We start from the raw sequence: 20,464 nt of genomic DNA on the forward strand, positions 1-20,464 counted from the left end.
GGGGACAGTATGTTTTCACCTGTGCCTCCATGGGTTCTCTCCAGCTATTCTGGCTTTCGTCCACAGTCCAATGATATCCTAAGGTTAATCTGTGATTCTAAATCAGTGTGAATGTGTGAATGTGAGTGTGACTGACTCCTCTGTGCTCGCCCTGCCTGTTCCGGGTGTACCCCGCCTCTTACCCAACAACAGATGCGATAGAAAATAATACAAGTAGGCAAAAGTAAATAGCAAAGTATAAAATCAATCACAGAAATAACTAACAAAGTTATTAACCTCCTAGGACCTGGCATCCACATATGTGGACATCACATTTTGGGTTGTCTAGACCAAAATACTACATTTTGCGCTACAAGGGCCTGATGTCCACTTACGAGGACATTATTTAAAAAAAATCTGGTAATTCTTTGTTTTTACATTCATCAGGTCCCAATCAGCCCAAATAGTAAAGAGAAATTGAAAATGCATGCCATGAAAGAGTTCGGGTCTCAGGAGGTTAAATAAGAAAATGGATGGATTGATGCATGAAATTTCAAATATCGTTTCTGTGGATATGCTAAGGTAGTTTGTTGCAGATCATGGCAGTATCCCTAAAAAGAAGTCAGATGGAGCGGGAAGAATACACTTGGGAGAGAAAACCTCCTGCTTTAGCTATGACCACAATGCTTAGTGTCAGATAGAAGTACATCTGATTTTTGTTTGCACAATGCACATGCATTTTTAATCACTGAGAGATGTTTGAAGGGTCTATCTGTCAATATTTGCAAGTATCCAACAATTTTAAGATTAATCATTTAATTAACAAACTAATAACATTTTAAAATGTTAGAAAAGTGTACAAGTGTGAAAAACTGAAAAGCTGAAACCAAAGAATGTTTTGCTTCAAAAAATGGCTCGAATGATTCATTGATTATTGAACTACTTGCTGACAACGAGTTAATCGTCTCGGTATTAGCTTGATTATAATCAGCATCAGAATTATTTAGTTGACTGCTGGTGTTTTTCCCCATCTGGTTGGTACCAGATTTTAATACTTTAATGTCTTAAATGTGGATTTCATAACTAATGGGAATTAATGGGCAAAATAACTAAGAAATTTCTCTTTGAAAGGAACTGAAGCTTGTAGTTTCTTGTCAAAGTATCAATGAGTGGATATAGAAATACATTTGCTGGTTTACACAGATGACGTGCACAATGCAAATCAAACACAATACAAGACAGCGTAACATTGGTTGAGTCTAAAAAATGTATTTAGTTTTTGTTATATATAGGTTCAATTTTTATTTGATGTCACCAATTTACCATTGTTAAATCGCTTGTTCTTAACACTGTATACATTTGGGAAATGACAAAAGCAGTACCTGCTTTGAAAATAAAATGTTTCCCTGTCTTGCTTGATAAATGATTTCTGCTACCTCACAATTCAGATCCATCCTTTGTTGTATTTTTCAAGCTTTTGTTTTGCTGAATTGACCTTCCTTAAAAAAAAAAAGTCTTAATACATCATGTCTTTTTCTCTAGGGCACTTTTTTTTTGCCTAATCATGTTACTCATAAACCTGATCAGCTGCAAGATGTTTCACATTTCCTGTCTTCTTTTGCTCTCGTCCATTTTTTTTTACTAATTGTTGACATTCAAAATGAGTATTTTTTTTTTTTTTAAAAGAACATCATGAAACATTTTCAGCTCCAATATTTAACATGCTCTCTTTGTGTTACTTTAAATTAAATACAGATTTGAAGTGATCTGCAAATTATTACATTCTGTTTTTATTTGCGTTTTACACAGTGAACCAACTTTTTTTCTTTTGGATACTGGTTTGTATGTTTTGCGTGTGTGCTGCATATCCTCTCCTGCTTATTCTGGTTGTTTGCCGAAGCAGTGGATTAATTAGTTCTTGTTTACATGTAGCCCTCCCAAACTCATTCAATATGCATCCCAGCTAATTAACTGCTAGTGCTAAAAGAGGACATAATATTATCATATTAGTTTGTTGGCTAAGCACCAGTTTTTCTTGCGTGAGATATACTGTAACTACACGTGGATAAAGAAACAACAGGTAGGATTAGTTTTAATTCAAAAAGGCAAGTGTTTTGTAGCGCATGCCATCAACACTCGCATGAGTCATCATCTCCACTGTTTCTTTAGGCTTTACTTATCCACCCCGCACACAAAACACATCGTTTACTGCTTCTGTCTCCTCTCCTCCTTCCTGGTCCCTCACTTCTCCTTAACCCTGAGTGAAAGGGACAAAAAGGAAGTCAAACGGTGGATGTGTGAATGCCAATAAACTGATGTCTTTCACTCTTCCTCCCTGCCCTTGCAATTCCCCGCTGAAGTCCCCCTTAGCTTGTATAATCGCACCTGTGTTACTTTTCCCACTTTGCCATCCACGCTTCTCAAGAGAGAGGAGCATTGAAAGAGTGAAGGCAGAGCGAGGGGTTTCTTTGCAGAAAGGCTGGTTTACAGAGCGAGCGAAAGAGAAAATAAAGAGACAGACCGGAGTGTGAGGTGTGTGTGTTTGATAGTACCCGTAGTCGCTTTTCCACCTCTCTTGTTCCCAGTGGAGGCCTGTCACCATGGACTCACTGGACTGTTTTATCACTCTCACATGGCCCTCCCCTTCCTGCCCACCTCCAGCTCTCTTTTCTCTTTTGTTTCTTTATCTCTCCCAGAGTCTTCTAAGATGTGTGTGCGTGTCTGCGCTGTATGTGTGGCGTTCATGTCTGAAAATAAGGAGGTGAACTCTTAAAAGCATAACAAAAAAAAGTATGAGCTGGAGACAAAATAAGCATTGTTTTATGGGGAACATTTCATCTATGTGAGCCAACACTTTTCTGTTTAATTTGGTCATATTTTTGGATTCAAACCCATTCTGCACGGCTTGATATGACCCAGCAGGCATTATCTGATAAAACTCTAATTTCTTCTCAGACCCTCAAGCACAAGTTTTCAAACTTGAAGATAAGACTTTGGCTGAAAAAAAGAAAATACAGAAAGGGAGAAAGAAACTGAACCCGGTTTGGGGGTGTCGACACATGGTGATTGCAATCAGCTAATTAGCTTAGCTTGATTTTCATAACATCTGTGATGGTTTTTCTATCACAGCATCCTCACACAAAGAGAAGAAAAGGGTGTAATAAACATTAAAAAGTGTAGAGTTCAACTTTGAAGATGTACTTTAGATTTAATAACCGTTTTTGTCTCTGTTGTGTCTGCATGGGAATGCCACATTTGCATTGCTAACAGTTTTTTGGTCTTGATTATCATGATTTATTAACATGATAAATGAAAATCAACTGCATTCTCGCTGATGCATTCAGCTGACTTCAGTAGTTGTCCACTCGTAGACACCACGAGTGGATCTGCATTCCTTTAATAAATAAGTGGTAAATATGTTCGTTTCCTCTTTGTGACCTCTGTGTCTCTGCTGCTGCCCCAGGCCATGGTGGAGACCGTGAATAATTTGTTGCATCCACGAGCTGAGAAAGCGTGGCGAGAACTGCCCACCAGTGAGCAGCTTCACTCGGCTACCCTGCTCCTCGACACCGTGGAGACCGGGGCTTTTATGTTGGCTGACAACCTCCTGAAGACTGACACTGTGCAGGAGACTACTGACTACATCCGTGAGTACATTGTTAGGATCCTTCCTGTCCTCTAAACTCAGTTGGACCTTGTGAGCGCTGACGATTGAGATAGCCTGTAGTCAGACCTCCAACTCTTACAGTGGATCATAAGAGTTGAGGGAGCCAGTCAAGTCTTAGGTTTTGGTGCTTGGACAAGGTCAAAGCAGGATTTGACTGGAACAATAGTATTTGTTCATCGTCTTTACCTAAATACAAAGTAAGAGAAGAAATAACTTCTTTTTTTTTTAGAAAGAAATTGTTAGATTTCACTGTTTTTTCTTCTTTTTTGTTTTTTCCTCTTACAGAACTTATAATAACATGAAAGAGCTCAGTCTGCTGAAGATCTAAGAACATGATGTAATATCATAGTAAGAGGCAACATTGACAGCACGCATTATCAAACCCAATGTCTGATATCTATGTTTCATAATACAAATTAGAGGCAAGGCTTAGTATCTAGCTTCACATTATGTCAAAAGATGGCATCTTTCTTCACTTAATGAACGTATGCTGTTCAACTACGACATAAAAACCACATCCTTGTTTGCTCTTATACTGCCAAAACAGTTTGGCCCCTTCGGGGCATGGATACAGCCCCGGATCTGCTGGGATGTTCGCAGCAGATCCGTTAGGTCCTGCGGATTGCTGTGATGCTGTTGCATTGTGATTTGGGAAGTTTGACAATGACTGCAGCTCTGTTGCTGAGCAGTTTTTGTGATTTGTTGTGTTGCACTGTCCTTCTGTGTATCATGGAGTATCATGGCCACTGCAGAACATATCCTTCAACAGTAGTTGTACATATGAAAATAAAGAGCAAAAACGCCTTGCTAATACCAGAGGAGAATAGCCAGAGTAGTATTTTAACAAGGTGACAGATTATTCACTTCACCTGTCTGTTTGCAGCCAGGTTTTGATGTTTTGGCTGACTGATGTTAACAAAACGTGTGTTATTTCTTAGAGTTTTGACAAAAGATTGCATGAATACTTGCACAAGTGAATGTTGATGTGAATTAATACAGTCAAAGGAAAAAAATATTAATCTAATAACATTAGGTTTCTATTCTGTAAATGTCCGATCACAGAAAACAAACAAAAAACCACGTAATAAAAAAACATGGCAGGCTTTACAGTCGATAAATGTGCTAAACATAAACATATCACATAGTATATGAATTCTGAAGTACTGCTTTCTGCAGTGATAAAAAGGGGAAACAACAGTGCACACTTTCTTTTTCTAGGATAGTAGCCATTATGCTAAAAAAAAAAAAAAGTGCTGAAACAACACTGAATTTTGTGTCAGAATTTTGGGACACTGAGTGTTGAGGGACTCCTTGAAGACTCAAAATGGTATCACTGATATGTGACTATGTGACTGGACTAAGCATAACAACCTGTTACACTGATCCCACTGTTATAGTGCTTAATCCTCTTAATACTGTAACTAGACTGTGTACACATATATTATTAATTCCAGCAAAGCAATTACAATTCTGTGCACAAAAGGGCACTACAATCTTATACCTGTTGGGCTGCTGAAGCTCCTAGTATTCATTTCCTTTGCAAGAGATTAAATATACTTTTGAATGTCTAAATATTTTGATACAGAGCAACATGTACAACAGAATACATACAGCTTTGCATGCTAGCTTTAGGTCATGGTGAAGACATCAACATGAAAATCTCATTGAAAAATATTGACTTCAATGCAGAGATGAATTGGTTTCCATATATTTTTCTTTGCTGAACTTGCAGACAGAATTGACAAAAACAGAACACAGATAGTTATTATAGCATTGTCTCCATCACTTTCCTCCTTTCTCTTCTCTTTTTCTGTCATATTCTTTTCTCTTATCTCATTATCGAACCTTGGAATAAGTGCATTTTAATGGAGAGTAAAAAATTTATTTGATTTTCATTTCTTTACATGGAGTATGTACTTAGAGGCATCGTTTCATCTTTGCTCAGATCAGCGAGTTGCAATCTGTTATGTTTCCCTTGGTTATCCTCTTGTTTACACTCCCCCGCCCCTCCACCCAATTTCATTTTTTTTAACATTTCCTCCGCACCATTCCCCCATTACCACCATTCACCAAGTCTGTATGTTACTCAGTCAGAGATAAAAAGCCATGGAGGAGGAAGAAATAAAGATGATAACGAAATAAGAAGGAAGACTGGATGTGCGCGTGCTTGAGGGCGGCGGCGGTGGTGGAATGTCAAATGATGCTCTGAGGGGTCTTTTTGCTCACTTTCACATCAGTAGGCAATGAAATTACAGCTATTTCAGTCACAGATAATGATGATAAAATCACTGCATTTCCAATCAAAGACCGTTAAGATTCCTCAAAGTCACTCCTCACAACACGACTTTATGTTCTCGCTTAAGTTTAAGTACAACAGTCCATTTCAACACCTGACATCCTACACAGTTTCACCTTGCATAATTTCAAACTTGCATCTCCTCCAGTGTTTCCTTTCTCTCCTGATCACACTAAATAAATGTGATTACGTAAACAGTCGTGGAGATGTAGGCTACTGCCTCTCCGAGGAACTTAAAAAACAGGAAGTGATCTTTTTCCTGCGAAATTTCTGCTTTTTTTGTGTTGTTAATCTTCCCTCGCAGCTAATCCAGTGGGCAGATCCACCATGATTATCTCTCCCCTTTATTCATAACCAGCCTGTCATTTCTCTCGTTCTCTCCCTTCATCCTCACTGCTCTCTCTGAGTCTTTTCTCCTCTGCTCTCTCCCGTGCACTTTTTAAGCTCCCTCCTCCTTTTTTTTTTCTTTTCTCAAGTCTTTGAGATGAGAGTGAGTGACAAGAATAAATTATTTGACGCATTTTAAAGGAGCCACAGCAGCTACTGTAAGTGATATTATTGTGTTAGATTGTGTGCGTGCGACTATGAGCCACAGTAATAAGCAGATGAATAAATAGTGTTATTATTAGAACCAAAACAGTGATTTGAAAGGATAACGCAGCGGTAACAGCGTGCGCGTGTGATAACGATAATGAACAAGTGTGTTTCTTAGGAGGAGGATTGTCTTGACAAGGATGCTTTAATTAGATTAGACTCAGCGTGTTTTGATACCCCGCTGATGTGTGTGGGTGTGGATGCGTGTGTACATGTGTATGCATGCATGTGGGTGGGTCGACGTAGCTCATGTGGAAGTGGTGGTGGGGGTGGGGGGTGTCTCAGCCAATGTTTCTCTTTCTTTATGCATACCCACGTCTATGCTCATGTCCATCTTCCTCACTCATCCTCCATTTGCTCGTTTCTATACGTTAGTATCTCTTGCTTGTAAAGCCTTATCTATCGTATGCCTGAGAGAGAACATAGTCTTCTTTCTATCTCTACTCCAGTCCTCTCCTTTAAGTGTATCTGCTTATCTCATCCATTCGGCTCCTCTGATTACCCTCTCTTTTACCTCTCTAAACCACTCCTCCACGACCTCTTCATCTGTCTGCCTTTTCCACCTTTTATCCCACTCTGCCTCCGATTTTTACCTTCATCTCCATCAGAGATGTCCTTGTGTTGTTTATTTGATCAGAGAGGTAGGACTTTTTTTTTTCTTTTACCATGAAAGCATCAGTCTAAATCACCAATTTGCTCAGAAACACAAGATAGCAACACACCAAAGGTATAATTAGTTCTTAATTAGAAACTTTATCTAATACATTACACAGCTGTAATCAGGAATGTGCTAACGAACCTGGACGCTGAAATAATTCCTACAATACAGAGGAGGCCGGATAATCTACCTCAAAGTGCTGGAGCAGTTGCCTGGAGACATTGTTACCTATTTTAGCAGGGAAAAAATGTACATTATTTCACTTTGATATCTGTCAGCTTTTTCATTTTCTTTGTTTAGGAGAAGCTTGAAACTGTTTCGGGACTCATGCCAGTGCTGTGCTGTGAAGCACTTAGTGAGAAAACATGGTTATTACAAGAGTCTGCAAAACAAATCTGATGTAATGTGCTATGCTATAACTTACCATTAGGGCGTGCGTGTTTTGTGTGCATGTGTGTTTGTGTGTATGTATTTCAGTGCTGGAAGTAGCCAGGCTGAGCACGGATGGGAACCTCGCAGACCTGACATTCCCTCAGTCGGAACAACATGGAAACTCCATCCAGCTGTCAGCCAGCACTCTGAAACAGCATGGCAGAAATGGTAGCAGAGAAATCACATGTTTTCCTCCTTGCACTTAGTCTCACTGTGATCTCTGTCTCTCTGTGCCTCTCAATCTTCTTTTCTCACCCACTTGAAGTGTCAAATTTCTGTCATCATTGCTTTGCAACAATTATCGAGTGCACTATTCGTGTCCCTTTCGTACAGGTGAGATCAGGATGGTGTTTGTCATGTACAAGAACTTGGGCTCCTACCTGTCCACGGAGAACGCCAGTGTCAAACTGAGCAGCGATGCCATCTATCCTAATTACTCTGTTATCGTCAACTCCCCGGTCATCACCGCATCCATTAACAAGGAGAGCAATAAGGTTTACCTGTCAGAGCCTGTGGTCTTCACTGTCAAACATCTACAGGTGAGTAAAAAAAAGATTTCACAAAAGCTAGAAATTGAAGGTTTGTAGCCAGAAGTTTAAAATGTTAATTCCTCTGTTAGAGGAAATCCACCGTTGTGCCAAAAAGTGTTGCTTTATAGGAAACAATATGAGAAATGTAGTTTACACCATCAAAGCTTCGCATGTATAGTGTTCTGGTGCTGTAAATTCTGACTGACCACAGCTGGAAACACTTACTGGAAAATTGACTACTTACTCCGATTTGAGTAATGTTTGCTTCAACCTACAGACTTAAGCAATTAAAAGAAAAGAAAAGATTTATTTCCAGTCAATTCTACTTTATTCATGTAATGCCAAATCATACGTCATTTAAAGGTCATTTTAAGGTCGAGACTGACAATATTTGCAGAGAGACCCTGCAGTTCTCCAATATGGGAGGAAAAAAAGAAATATTTTTAGCAGGAAGAAACCTGCGACAGAACCAGACTTAGGGTGGGCGGCTGTCTGCCTTTATCAGTTGGGGTAAGAGGAAAGTGAAGAGTGAAAAGATGAGCAATGAAGAACAACAACCACTCAGCAAGTAGGTGAGGTCAACAACATACTTGCTGAAAGGTACAGGTAACAAGAGTATAAAATGGATAAGTGCAGGTTAGGCTTTAAAAGAGGAATCAAAAATATTCCCTGGATGCTTTATCAGGACCACTTGTTTAGCTGCTCATTAACACAAATATCTAATGAGCCAGTTATATGGTTTGATCAAGCCGGTCTGCTGCGGTTCAAACTGAACGTCAGAATGGAGCAGAAGAAAAGTGACTTAGACGTTGAACGTGGCATGGCTGTTGGTGCCAGGTGGGCTGGTCTGAGAATTTCAGAAACTGCTGATCTACTGGGATTTCTTCACATAACCATCACTAGAGTTCACAGACAAAGGTCCAAAAAGGAGAAAATATCCAGTAAGCAGCAATTCTCTGGGTGAAAATGTCCTGCTGCTACAGCAACAGACGAACACCACACCTGTCAGCTGAGAACACAAAAACACAGGCTCAGGCAAAATTGGATAAGTGAACACTGTGAAAATATTGCCAAATGTCAATTTCTGCCAGTACATTTAGATGGTATGGGTTGGTGTAAGCAACATAAAATGCATCCTGCCTTGTATCAGCGGTTCAGGCTAGCGGTGATGTAATTGTGTGGGGGATCATTTCTTGCACACTTTAGGCCCCCTTAGCTCCAGTTGAGCATCATTTTAAATGCCACAGCCTAACTGAGTATTGTTGCTGACTACAGCCATCCCTTCATGACCACAGTGTACCCATCTTCTGATCACTGCTTCCAGCAGGATAACACGCTTTGTTACAAAACTCAAATCACCTCAAACTCATTTCTTGAAAACGACAATCCATCACCAGATTTTACTCCAGCGCCTTTCAGAGCTTTGAATAATGGATGTGCAGATGACAAATCCGCAGCGACTGGTGTGATGATGATGCTGTGATGTCCGCATGGACCAAAATCTCAGAGTAATGTACCAGCTCCTTGTTGAATCTGTAGACAAAACAAAGAGTTATGGCAGTTATGAAGCCAAAAAGAGATCTAGTTCGGTACTTTAGTTTCGTGCATAATTCCACAGAAAGTGAGGGAAGTCTAAAAAGAACTGAAGAAAACGTGTTGTTTTCAGACTTCCGTATTAAATCATTGCATATTGCATGTTCCTGGGTCTGTGACTCAGGGTTAGCTGATCCAGCCCTGACTATATGACTAAAATAGTTTGAATAAAGGCAATTTTTTTATTAACCTCTAGTTCACCTCTGCAGTATGCATTTGGGTCCAAACGTCCTACATTTAATGACAGTATATAGTAGCAGTAATAGTAGTAGTAACCAGAGCAAAAGACATAAGGCATGAAACTCGGGCCTGATTCAGACAAAAACATGGCGTATAGAATCCCTGGAAAGGCTCAAATATTAAAATGTTGTTTCTGTGTCATTGCGGGATGATGTTCAAACATCGAAATGTCTTGCAGCCATTTTTGATCACTTGTGTACTAACTTGGCTCAACTCGCGTTGACTTGCCCCAAATGGCCAAATCATAACATTAGCAATTACTGCAGACTGAATTCCACATAACTTTCTAAGAATTTCATAAGTATGAATTAGGGTGGTCAGTAACACGGTTTTATTTTGTGTTTCGCATCCAAAAAGCAAATACTTATCCAGTTGGTGATCCAGCTAGTTGGCAGTAAAAAACAAAAATCCTCACTGTTTCTCTTGCTCTTTTTGAGAGTAGCTTTACCAACCCAACGCACACAGCTTCATCAGTTTACACAACACAAACAGCTCCTACACTCCAGAATCTCACACAACAAGCATGGACGCAGCTCTGTCACCTCCTCTCATGCCTCTATGTTTATTTGTTGCTGCAATCTCACATTCTGTCCCTTCTGTTTGTTGTTTTGTTGCTGTGTGTATTTGACTCTGTCTCTGTGTTTCTTCCTCTACATCCTTTTTCCACCAATTCCTCCCACCAGTTTCTCACTTTTTTTGGCTCACCGACCACTCCATGCTTTCTGCCTCCCACCTCCCCATGACCGAGTATCTATTCTGTGTGTTCTCCCAACCCTCCTGCTTTTTTGTCTCTCAGTTCCTTCCTGTCTGTCTGGGTTTCTCTCAATCACACTCTGCCTCTCTTTCTTACTCTCTCTCTCTCATCTTCCAGCATTCAGAAAAGAATTTCAATCCCAACTGTTCATTCTGGAGCTACTCCAAGCGCACCATGACGGGATTCTGGTCTACGCAGGACTGTCGTCTGCTGGCCACCAATCGTACACACACCAGCTGCTCCTGCACCCACCTTACCAGCTTTGCAGTGCTCATGGCCCACGTGGAGGTCAAGGTAGGCATTTTTCTCTGCTTGTGCATGCCAGAAGGGGGTGGGCGATATCTAGGGGTCAGTTATTTATTATTTGATTAGCAGTGGTTGGTCAACATATTCTGAAAATAGAAGGAGAGGAAGAAAAGAAGAGAGAAAGACCACAACATCTGAAAAGTAAATTATGAATCTTGGAGTCTGAATAACCATGTTGGCAGGGAAAATCTTTACAATTGATTTGTCAAGCTGCATGATGACATTGATTTGAGGGGGAAAATGTACTTCAAACATCTCAGAGTTCTGGATTACTAAAGCAGATACAAAAATAAGCTTTAGGTCTTATTTTCATTCTAAAAGTGATGCTTGACTGATCAGACAGTGAAAACATGTTTTTGTTTTCAGATTTTGGTTTTGTTTTTGGTTTTTTTAGATATCCATGAGCCTTAGTGGGTGGTTAATAAAAGCATTATTCTCCCGCCATGTGTGGGATAAGTACTTTTTGTCTCTCTCTCTCTTTTGTTATGTCAAGACCAAGTTTCTTTACACAAATCAGCCCTTGTAACTCTGGATATTGCACGACACCTATTCCCTCCCCGTGGGCTAGGATGTGTGTTACTTCCAAAGGGGTCATGGTCAGAGCCAGCTCGGCTGCTCTGTGTGAACGCAGTGTGAGGGTCTGAGCAGTAGATCCATCACAACAGCGCTAGGTTGAACATTGCTCTACCTGCCAGCTTGCAGGACACTGATGGATAGAGCCAGCACACCTGTGCAACACAGCGTAACGCTGTGGCCCTGAACGCTCAACGACACACAGCCAGACTCACATAAGCCGGGGGGGGGGGGGGGGGGGGGGGGGGGGTGTTTAACTGTCTGTTCCTACAGTTTGTTTCACCTTACAACAGTATGACTCATGTATGATGTTAGCATACCAAGGCTATGCATAGCTATAGTAGCTGTAAATTACATTGTTATTATTGAATTACCAACTTAAACTTGTCTCTCTGTTTGCACATTTCACAGAAAACAGACAGCATGCACGATGTGCTCCTGGATGTCATCACGTGGGTGGGCATCCTGTTGTCACTGGTTTGCCTGCTTATCTGCATCTTCACCTTCTGCTTCTTCAGAGGGCTTCAGAGTGATCGCAACACCATTCACAAGAACCTCTGCATCAGCCTCTTCATCGCTGAGTCTCTGTTTCTGTATGGGATCAACAAGGCCGACCAGCCAGTAAGGGTCCAGTTCCCCTGTGTGAGCTTATGCGAGTGTGTGCAGTATACGCGGCGTATGGAAGAATATTACTTTCACCATAAATTCAGTCCACGGCACATGTTGGCATAACTATCCACTGACCAATACACAAATCATCAGACTGTTTATTAACTTTGTGTCAGTGGTTTACCACACTCGTGCTACTACTGAATAAAACAGGAGATGTTGTACAGTAACAGTGATCTTTGGAATAAATCAAAGCCGTCATTTCTCATAGCGATTGTGAAACAAAACAATATTCTTGCTATTCTATGTAATGGTTTTGCATAATTAAATGTATTTATTTTTTCTTCAACATGTTAAGTAATCCCATCATCAAAATCATGTACGTACTTGTGCGTATGTAAAAAGAGCCTAATTTGCCTGCTTTGCAATCCATTCATAGTCAGCCATGATTTACAATGCAAAGAGCGCCCACAAAGATCTGCCATATAATGCGTTAAACCTCATGCAGCTCATATGAGGCCGATTTGTGAATATGAGTTCAGACTGCTTTTGATTAACACCTCAGTGTGGTTGGATTCCAGCTGTGACCTCAGTCTGTCTGCATCAGTACCCAACAGTAGAGTTCCCTTGTACAAAAGCAAGGTAAAATAAAGACAATTAAAGATGGCTATTTTGAAAAATTTACTCTTGACACTGAAAGTTCTGGTCAAGTGGTGTTATGTATTTTCTTTATTTTCCCTCCTTATAAGTAGGCAATTCGTATTTGTCAAATACCTCTGAGACTGAGTGAAGCAGAATTTATGTATGATATAAGATAGAATATATTATAATTTTAGTTACTACTAATTATCTCATTATTATAGATGTGTTTAGTAAGATTAAACCTAAGCATTACTGACTATTTAGCAGTTATCTGCTCTCGACCAGGCTCAGAGACAGACTAGTCCAAGTGAAACATCTAGAGCAAAGCTGGGAATTATTTTAAACAGATTCCTGTGATCCAGGTAAACATTTATACAGAAGCTTTTCGTGAAGTCACATCTTTGTGGGCAAAAGTGCTAACTTATTGAATATGCTCTATATACTATTTTAAGAATGGTTCTACTCTCCGCAGGCGTAATGGTAGCTCTAGCCTAATTGGTCGCAGTGGTACGTTTGTCAAATGTAGTGTCATTTGCAACATCACTGTGTTTTTCTGCATGTGGAATAGAAATGTGCATTTTCAGAACAACAAATGCATCATTAACTGCACAAGTCCTTGTGACACTCAGAACAAATAGCCCTTCCCTCGAGAGCGTGGAGGCTTTTTAAAATCATGAGACACAATTTGCGAAGCATTTTCTTTACGTATCACTTAAGCAACCAATCAAACTCTATCCCTGAAGGAATTCAGTGCAGTGCAGTTTTTTGGCTCAACAGTGGGGGATCCACATGGTGTGCATTCCAATCATAGCCCAAGATGTATAATCCATATGGTCCGCATTCAGTACGCCAGTCATGGATTAGAACTTTAAACCTCACTTGGGTACAAGCGTTTTGCACACAAATCTTATGGGACAGATTCTGAGAGGAGATTCTCGCCTTTATTATCTCTGCTCAAGGACACCTAAATAATAATCAACACACAGGAAAGGATGAGCGTTTTCGCCACTTCTCTCTGTAAGTTAGGGCTCAAGGCTGTATCCGTTACCTCCCCCATAGTATACAAGAAGCCTCAGAACACCTTGAAGCATTTGCATCCTGCTGAGCTTTCAGTGAGAAAATCTTCTCACTGTAAATGAAGAGACAAAGCAAATTGGATGGAGAGCGCGTTTTGATCGTGGCGCTTGTGCGTCTCTCTTTGTCTGTGTGTTTGCGTGGGAGGGATCATGTTGTTTTGTTTTTGTGGGTTTTTTTTTTCCATGTATGTGTGCTGCTGTATTTGCGTGTTGTTCTCCCGTTAATTACCGGTGACTATTCGTGACCTCCATTAACATCTTCAGCGTCACTTAGCTCGAAGCTGGTTAATCCAGTAATTCCAGCAGGAAAACTAAATGACTTTGCATAAGCAGCCACTTTTTTTTTCTACCTGTGTGTGCATGCATGTGTGCGCCTTTGCCTGTGAAAGCTACACTCTGCGATCATCAGAAATGGAAATGAGTGACTCCCTCACCCCCTAAACTCATTGTCTCTCAGACATTAGGTAATTGTCTCTCGTTGCAAACTCCTCTATTGTAAAAGTCTGTCTGTTAGCGCTTCCACTGAGTGATTTAGGAGTGACTCTTTAGATTAGAACATTGGCATGATTGACCAAGTTTCAGCGCTCATTCGTTTTTCACCTTTCTTTTTCTTAATCAACACTCTTTCTTTGTCATCGAATTGCCAAAATTATTAATGTCTTTTTAGGTTTGATCCCTGGCTTTTGTTTTTTTATTCACATTCTTTGCGCCTCTGGTTTTTTCTTCTGTTTTTTGGAATGAGCAGAGTCTCTCACAGGGTTTTCTAAGTATCTTATCATCGATCACTCTAAGACTTTTACATGTCTTTCATCCGTCACTGTTCACTGGCACGTCATTTAAAATAGATTTACTCACTTTCAGTGTATAAAATGCAGAGTTAGTTCTGGTAGGTGCAAAACGTTCTAATTTATGTTTTGTGTTTGATAATTGCAATTCTCTAGGAAGTACATTAACAAGCACAGTGTTTATCGTATGTAAAACATGTAGTTCTGCATTAGTAAAAGCGTAAAAAAGCCGTATGTTTTCACAACTATTCAGCATCCAAACCGAAGTTGGTTATGGCCATTTTTTTTTCTTTTCCAAGCTCCGAAATCTGTCAAATTTTATGTGATTTTTCATTTGTCTCTTTCAAACCAAGATGCTGAGTCATTTTTGCAGCAGTTCCACTTATTTTGTTCATCCTTGGCATTGACAAAAATCATACTGTATTTTCAACAGCGCTGGCAAGTAATTCGCCCTCCTCAACAACTCATTGTCAGCCCCCTTTGAAAGTGCTTCGCTACATCTCTTTGAAATGTGGTCAATCAGCGCGGGCTGCGGCGCTAACATGTCACTTATATTTTCTCATTTATCTTCCTGGACGACTTGTAGATTGTAGACTGTGAGTGAAGTGTGAGGGGGGTCTCCAATAATATTGCTATTTTGAAGTGATTTTTTACTTTTTTTTTGTCATTCTGCCACCTGAAATTTCTGTCATAGTACACTATGATTGTGACTTCTATTTCACGTTGCCTTAATTTTATCCCCTGTCTTGCCTGTTCAAGCAGTGGCTGTCCAGTATTTAATCACTTACATTTTCTTCCTTAACTGAATATGATACATTATTGCTACCCTTACTGCCTGTACTGTTTGCATCTTTTTTTTTCTGCCTCATCAATGCAAGTGTCCAGTGAAATAAATATTTCCTGAGTTTAATGTTACTGTATTTTTAAACCCTCCCAATCCTTTATTTGCCTCACCAGATTGTCTGTGCAGTCTTTGCGGCCCTGCTCCATTTCTTCTTCTTGGCAGCGTTCACCTGGATGTTCCTGGAAGGGGTACAGCTCTACATCATGCTGGTAGAGGTGTTTGAGAGCGAACACTCCAGGACTAAGTACTTCTACCTGGCAGGATATGGAGTACCTGCTGTCATAGTGGCCGTCTCCGCTGCCGTGGACTATAGGAGCTACGGCACCGACCGAGTGTAAGGATGCTGCTGAAGAATGCGTGAAGGAAGGATGGATGACGGGGCAAGGGAGGGAAAGGGAGGGAGGCTGGAGTGCCTGCTGTCATTTTGGCTGCGTTTGCCACACTGGACTCAACAAGCTGTGGCACTTCTGAAGAGTCAATACAGAGAGAACGAGTGGAGAGAGAGAGGCAGAGAAGGATGGAGAGTGGTAGAGAAGTATTGGGGACACGCAGGGGGAGGATGCACCACAGAGTGCCTGCGTGAGCCCGGCAGCAACAATGTGTGAATATGGAAGGATTTAACAGGCGGGACAGAAGGAGGGGGTGTACAGTGGAGTATGCCGAGGGAGAAAAAAAAACTGCTTTAAGTGTGAGAATGGAGGGAAGGGATAGGAAAAGATGGAATTGTGTGTCAGGATGTTCACACATCCACACTGGCTTGCGCTTGCGCATTAATATAAAACGAGCTTCTCTGGAGAAGAGTAGTGGAAGATAAGCACATACATTAAAAGCACAAGGTAACGTATTTGTGCATGCTTGACTTGTATAACCCTAGAAAAAGGATGAATCCAAGAAAGGACAGCCGGCATCTCATTACAGGCATAATAGACAAACTACAGATTCAAAGAGAGTGAACGTAAGAGTTTCACCTACACACTTCATCCATGCTTTGACTCTGAGAAGAGGCCAACATTCTAATTATTAAGTACATATGCATATGAAATGTATATTGCATATATAATATATATAAGGCACAGGCATGTTCATAACCTGTTCTCCATTCAAATCATAAGACTAAACACTAAGAATGTGAACTTTGCACTGAAAGGCTACAGCTTTAGAGGTGTTTCATCCCTCAGCTGCTTATAAATGAGTCGCTCCGTGTTGAGGGTGAAAAATGACGTGTGGTTATAGATATAAATGATTCACCTTCTAAAATGCTCCCAGCCGCTGGTCATTTGGAGACCTTTCGTCGTTCTGACATTGCAGCTTTCCACAAGCTACACTCTACTCGACCAGCTCTGAAAGACGAGGGAAGGGTTGAATTTAGCAGTGTTTAACCATCAAGCCACACCAGTCCTCATGCCACTTAGATCAATATTTCATTGCCTGATGATCATTAAAACATGAGAGTCTCAGTGCCAAGCTTTGGGTGAATAATCATAAACAGAGTGTCGTAAAGGACCTGAGACAACTGCTGTGAGTTTAAATGCGAAATGATGTGAAATATTTTGGGACAATGAAGCAGACCTTATATGTAAAAGGTGCACATAACCAAAAATAAATGCATGAATATATCAAAATTTTCTTTTGTAATGTTGCATCCAGGCCATTAATGCTCTTGCTCGTCATGTCCTCGTGCCCCATGGGCCTTGCGGATCTGAAAAGTAAATGAAATTGGAAATTTTTAAAAAGCAGAAACGAACTTACACGATCCATTTATCATCCCAGGCTTGAAAATGACACTGTGTATCATTTTTGACATAACACATTGAGACAAAACCTTTGAAAATATCATCTGCCATTCCTGCTGTGTCACCTTGTCACATAACACAGACTGTTCTTCTTCACAGTAGCCAGTGGCACTGAGTCTCATTCATGTACCGTAATGAAGGTGGCTACAACATAGCAAAGGAGCCCTAATGGAGGATACTGTGACACAGTCAGGGACCCATAATGGAGGGTTCTCTAATGTGGTGGAAATTGAAAGATTAATAATTCAAAAGCAGCTGGTCATGAATCAGTTGGCCATTTTGCTCCAGCCGTTTTTCTCTGGCACCTTTTTCGGCAACTAGTTGGGTCTGACCTCAGTGGAGGGCACTCTTTTTTTCTTCTTCTTCTTCCCCTGCTTGCTGCAGTTGATGAGTCAAGGTGTTTTGGGGTTATATAATTTTGCATACAGCAGTATATCTTTTACAACCAATCCTAACCTTGTGGTCCAAAATGATTGCCTGTGCGTACGTGTGTGTGTGTTTGTGGTTATATGTTCACGCGTGTCTTCTGAAAGTGTGCTTGTGTGCATATACACAATGAATGTGCATGCACTTGTGTCCCTCCTTTCTCCTTTAACCTCAACACAGCCATCCGCAGACTCCATAAATAGCCTCGTATGAGGTCTGCATCCATAACTCAGTATTCAAATGAACACAGTCATGTCATATTTTTGCGACTGCAGGATGTGGCCATGCCATATATCTGTGCCCTTAGGGAGAAGTAAAGCTTTATTTATCACAGGTGCTTATCCCTCGCTGTCTCCCCCCTCTGTGTGTGATGTATGTTCGAGGTGTGTGTATAGGCTATTTTCCTCCATCCTGCAACACCTTTCTTCCTGTTCTTCATCTCTTTCACTTTTTACATCCACCCCAGTTCTGTTTTGTCCTCGCTCTGTCGTGAGGCATTTGATATACTGCGTGTCATAATGTGCTCCTTTTTTTTTCTCCAGCTTGCGTCCTGTCAGTGATTATATGTGTGAAACCGCGATGCATGTCCTATCCTCTGATTGCTACCCTACATCCATCTAAAGAACATGTTTTTTTAACCCCTTTATTCTTCCCAGCGTCCCTCGTGCGTGACGTCTCTCTCTGTCTCCGTCTCTCCCTGTCTCTAGGTGCTGGCTGCGATTGGATACTTACTTTATCTGGAGCTTCATAGGCCCTGCTACACTCATCATTATGGTGAGATGGACACACGTGCATGCTCACACACCCTTGACATAGCACTTCATCTATGAGTAGGTAGATCTATAGATGTTCGTGCAGCAGTGATGGCTCACATTAAGGTATTTGTTAATCTCCTACAAGGCTTGCCTGAGCTCCTCAGAAGTGCAAGTAAAAGTGGAAGCAACTCTATACGTCAACTTAATAACTCCCATTCATGGATTAACTCTCAGGCGGGCACGTATTCCTGCAACCTGGAAATCTTCGAAGGGGATATGGAGCACAAGCCGTCGTGCGTCACACAGATTATGATAAAAACTCAGCAAGGTTATGTTGCTATTAGGCACTCATTTGTGTGCTGTTTTTCCTCCTGATCTAGCTGTTTTATTGCTTTGCCACCAAATTGAACATTAAACTGGAGAACAGAGTCTCCCGGGAAGTTTGAGCAATGCCAATGATTGATGTTTCATCAGTCATCAAAATGTTCAGAGGAGCAGGAACAGGCATTCTATCTTGAACAAGTAAACTACAACAGGAATAGAGTTTGATGATTAAGCAGACACACATACAAAGACATTTAAAGCAATGAGACGTATTCCCAGTAGCCTGTGAACCAATCCACTGTACTCATTTTTGAAATGTCAGGCAGGCTATCACAGATCTTGCAGGACGTGCATGTGGGGAGCAGTTCAGGTGGGACTGCACTGTTATGACACCACACCTAGTGGTAATGTATACAGCCTCTGAGACCCAGTGTATCGCTTCAGACAGTCATTATTAAACCACCCTCTTTATGCGTTAGTACTCCAATAGAACAGAACACATCTATGAGAATTGGGTTACCATTGTTACAATGATCCCGAACTGCTGAAATTTTCCCTGATGTTCAAGCTGCTGTATTTTGAGAACATAAAGGCTTGTTGATTGAGGGCCCGATATGGTGTCCCTAAGCCAATTACTGTTGAAGAGGCAAATAAAGAATCCCTCTTTGTGTGAGTGAATGGCTGTGGTGACATTGTGTCTTTAATTAGGCTACTTGCTGCAGAAAATTACCTTGTGTGATTTTATGTCTGTGTGTTTCAGCTGAATGTAATCTTCCTCGGCATCGCTCTTTATAAGATGTTCCATCATACGGCCATTCTCAAACCAGACTCTGGGTGTCTGGACAACATCAAGTAAGTTCTTCAATCCTGCTACTACACTTGTGCATCTGATTTGTGATTATGCATGCTTGTGTGAATAAAGCAGAAGGAATAGTTTGACATTTGGGAACTGTGCTTTTTTTTTGCAAAAGGGAAAACTAATAGAAGACAGATGTCTGTACAGTACAATCTATAAGCAGTATTGTGAAAAAGACACAACAGTATTGCGAAGATCTATATCTTCTTGCCACTTTTAAGGGGTCTTGAGCAATAGTTCTCCAGGCTTTCCAAAGGTGTTCCAATGCTTTTGCACTCATTTTCAATCCAGTCCTTGTACCTGACTATTTTCAGTTAAATGTTTAGTTTTTTTTTTTACATTGACTTATGAGTCATTTGAGCATAAACAGACTAATTCAAGGAATGAACTGGCATTCTCAAGATGATTCCCAAAGACTCCCAATGGTGTGCAGTGTGTCATGAAACAGGAAACTGGACAAGGGCAGGTAGCACGCCTAGAAAAACTATCTACAGCAAATAAATAGTAAAGTCAAGTCAAAAATACACCTGGCTGTTCATTTGATCCGTCTATTATTATTTAAAGCATTATCAGAAATGGTTTCGGTGCAAGGATAGTTTTCAAGAAGCAAGTCATAAGGAAAGGAAACAGAGAAAAGGCAGAAATTTGAAACATTAAACAATAACTGGACTGAAAATCAGTGGCAACAGGTCTTAAGGTGTGGTGAATCATCATCATCATGTTCTAATCTTA

General features: G+C 40.7%; 1 protein-coding gene across 11 annotated transcripts in view; it reads left to right on the plus strand.

Moving 5' to 3' along the window:
* Positions 1-20,464, plus strand: part of adgrl3.1 (adhesion G protein-coupled receptor L3.1) — a 116,710-nt gene that overhangs the window by 78,479 nt on the left and 17,767 nt on the right. For all 11 annotated transcript variants that reach the window (XM_085164409.1, XM_085164410.1, XM_085164413.1 and 8 more), the window contains 8 exons: positions 3,443-3,626; positions 7,672-7,794; positions 7,960-8,165; positions 10,861-11,037; positions 12,034-12,243; positions 15,692-15,912; positions 18,505-18,571; positions 19,637-19,728. In XM_085164409.1, coding sequence (XP_085020535.1) covers positions 3,443-3,626; positions 7,672-7,794; positions 7,960-8,165; positions 10,861-11,037; positions 12,034-12,243; positions 15,692-15,912; positions 18,505-18,571; positions 19,637-19,728 — 1,280 coding nt within the window. The remainder of the gene's footprint in view (positions 1-3,442; positions 3,627-7,671; positions 7,795-7,959; positions 8,166-10,860; positions 11,038-12,033; positions 12,244-15,691; positions 15,913-18,504; positions 18,572-19,636; positions 19,729-20,464) is intronic.

Source organism: Neolamprologus multifasciatus, chromosome 6 (assembly GCF_963576455.1).
Source record: "Neolamprologus multifasciatus chromosome 6, fNeoMul1.2, whole genome shotgun sequence".
Classification (NCBI taxonomy): domain Eukaryota; kingdom Metazoa; phylum Chordata; class Actinopteri; order Cichliformes; family Cichlidae; genus Neolamprologus; species Neolamprologus multifasciatus.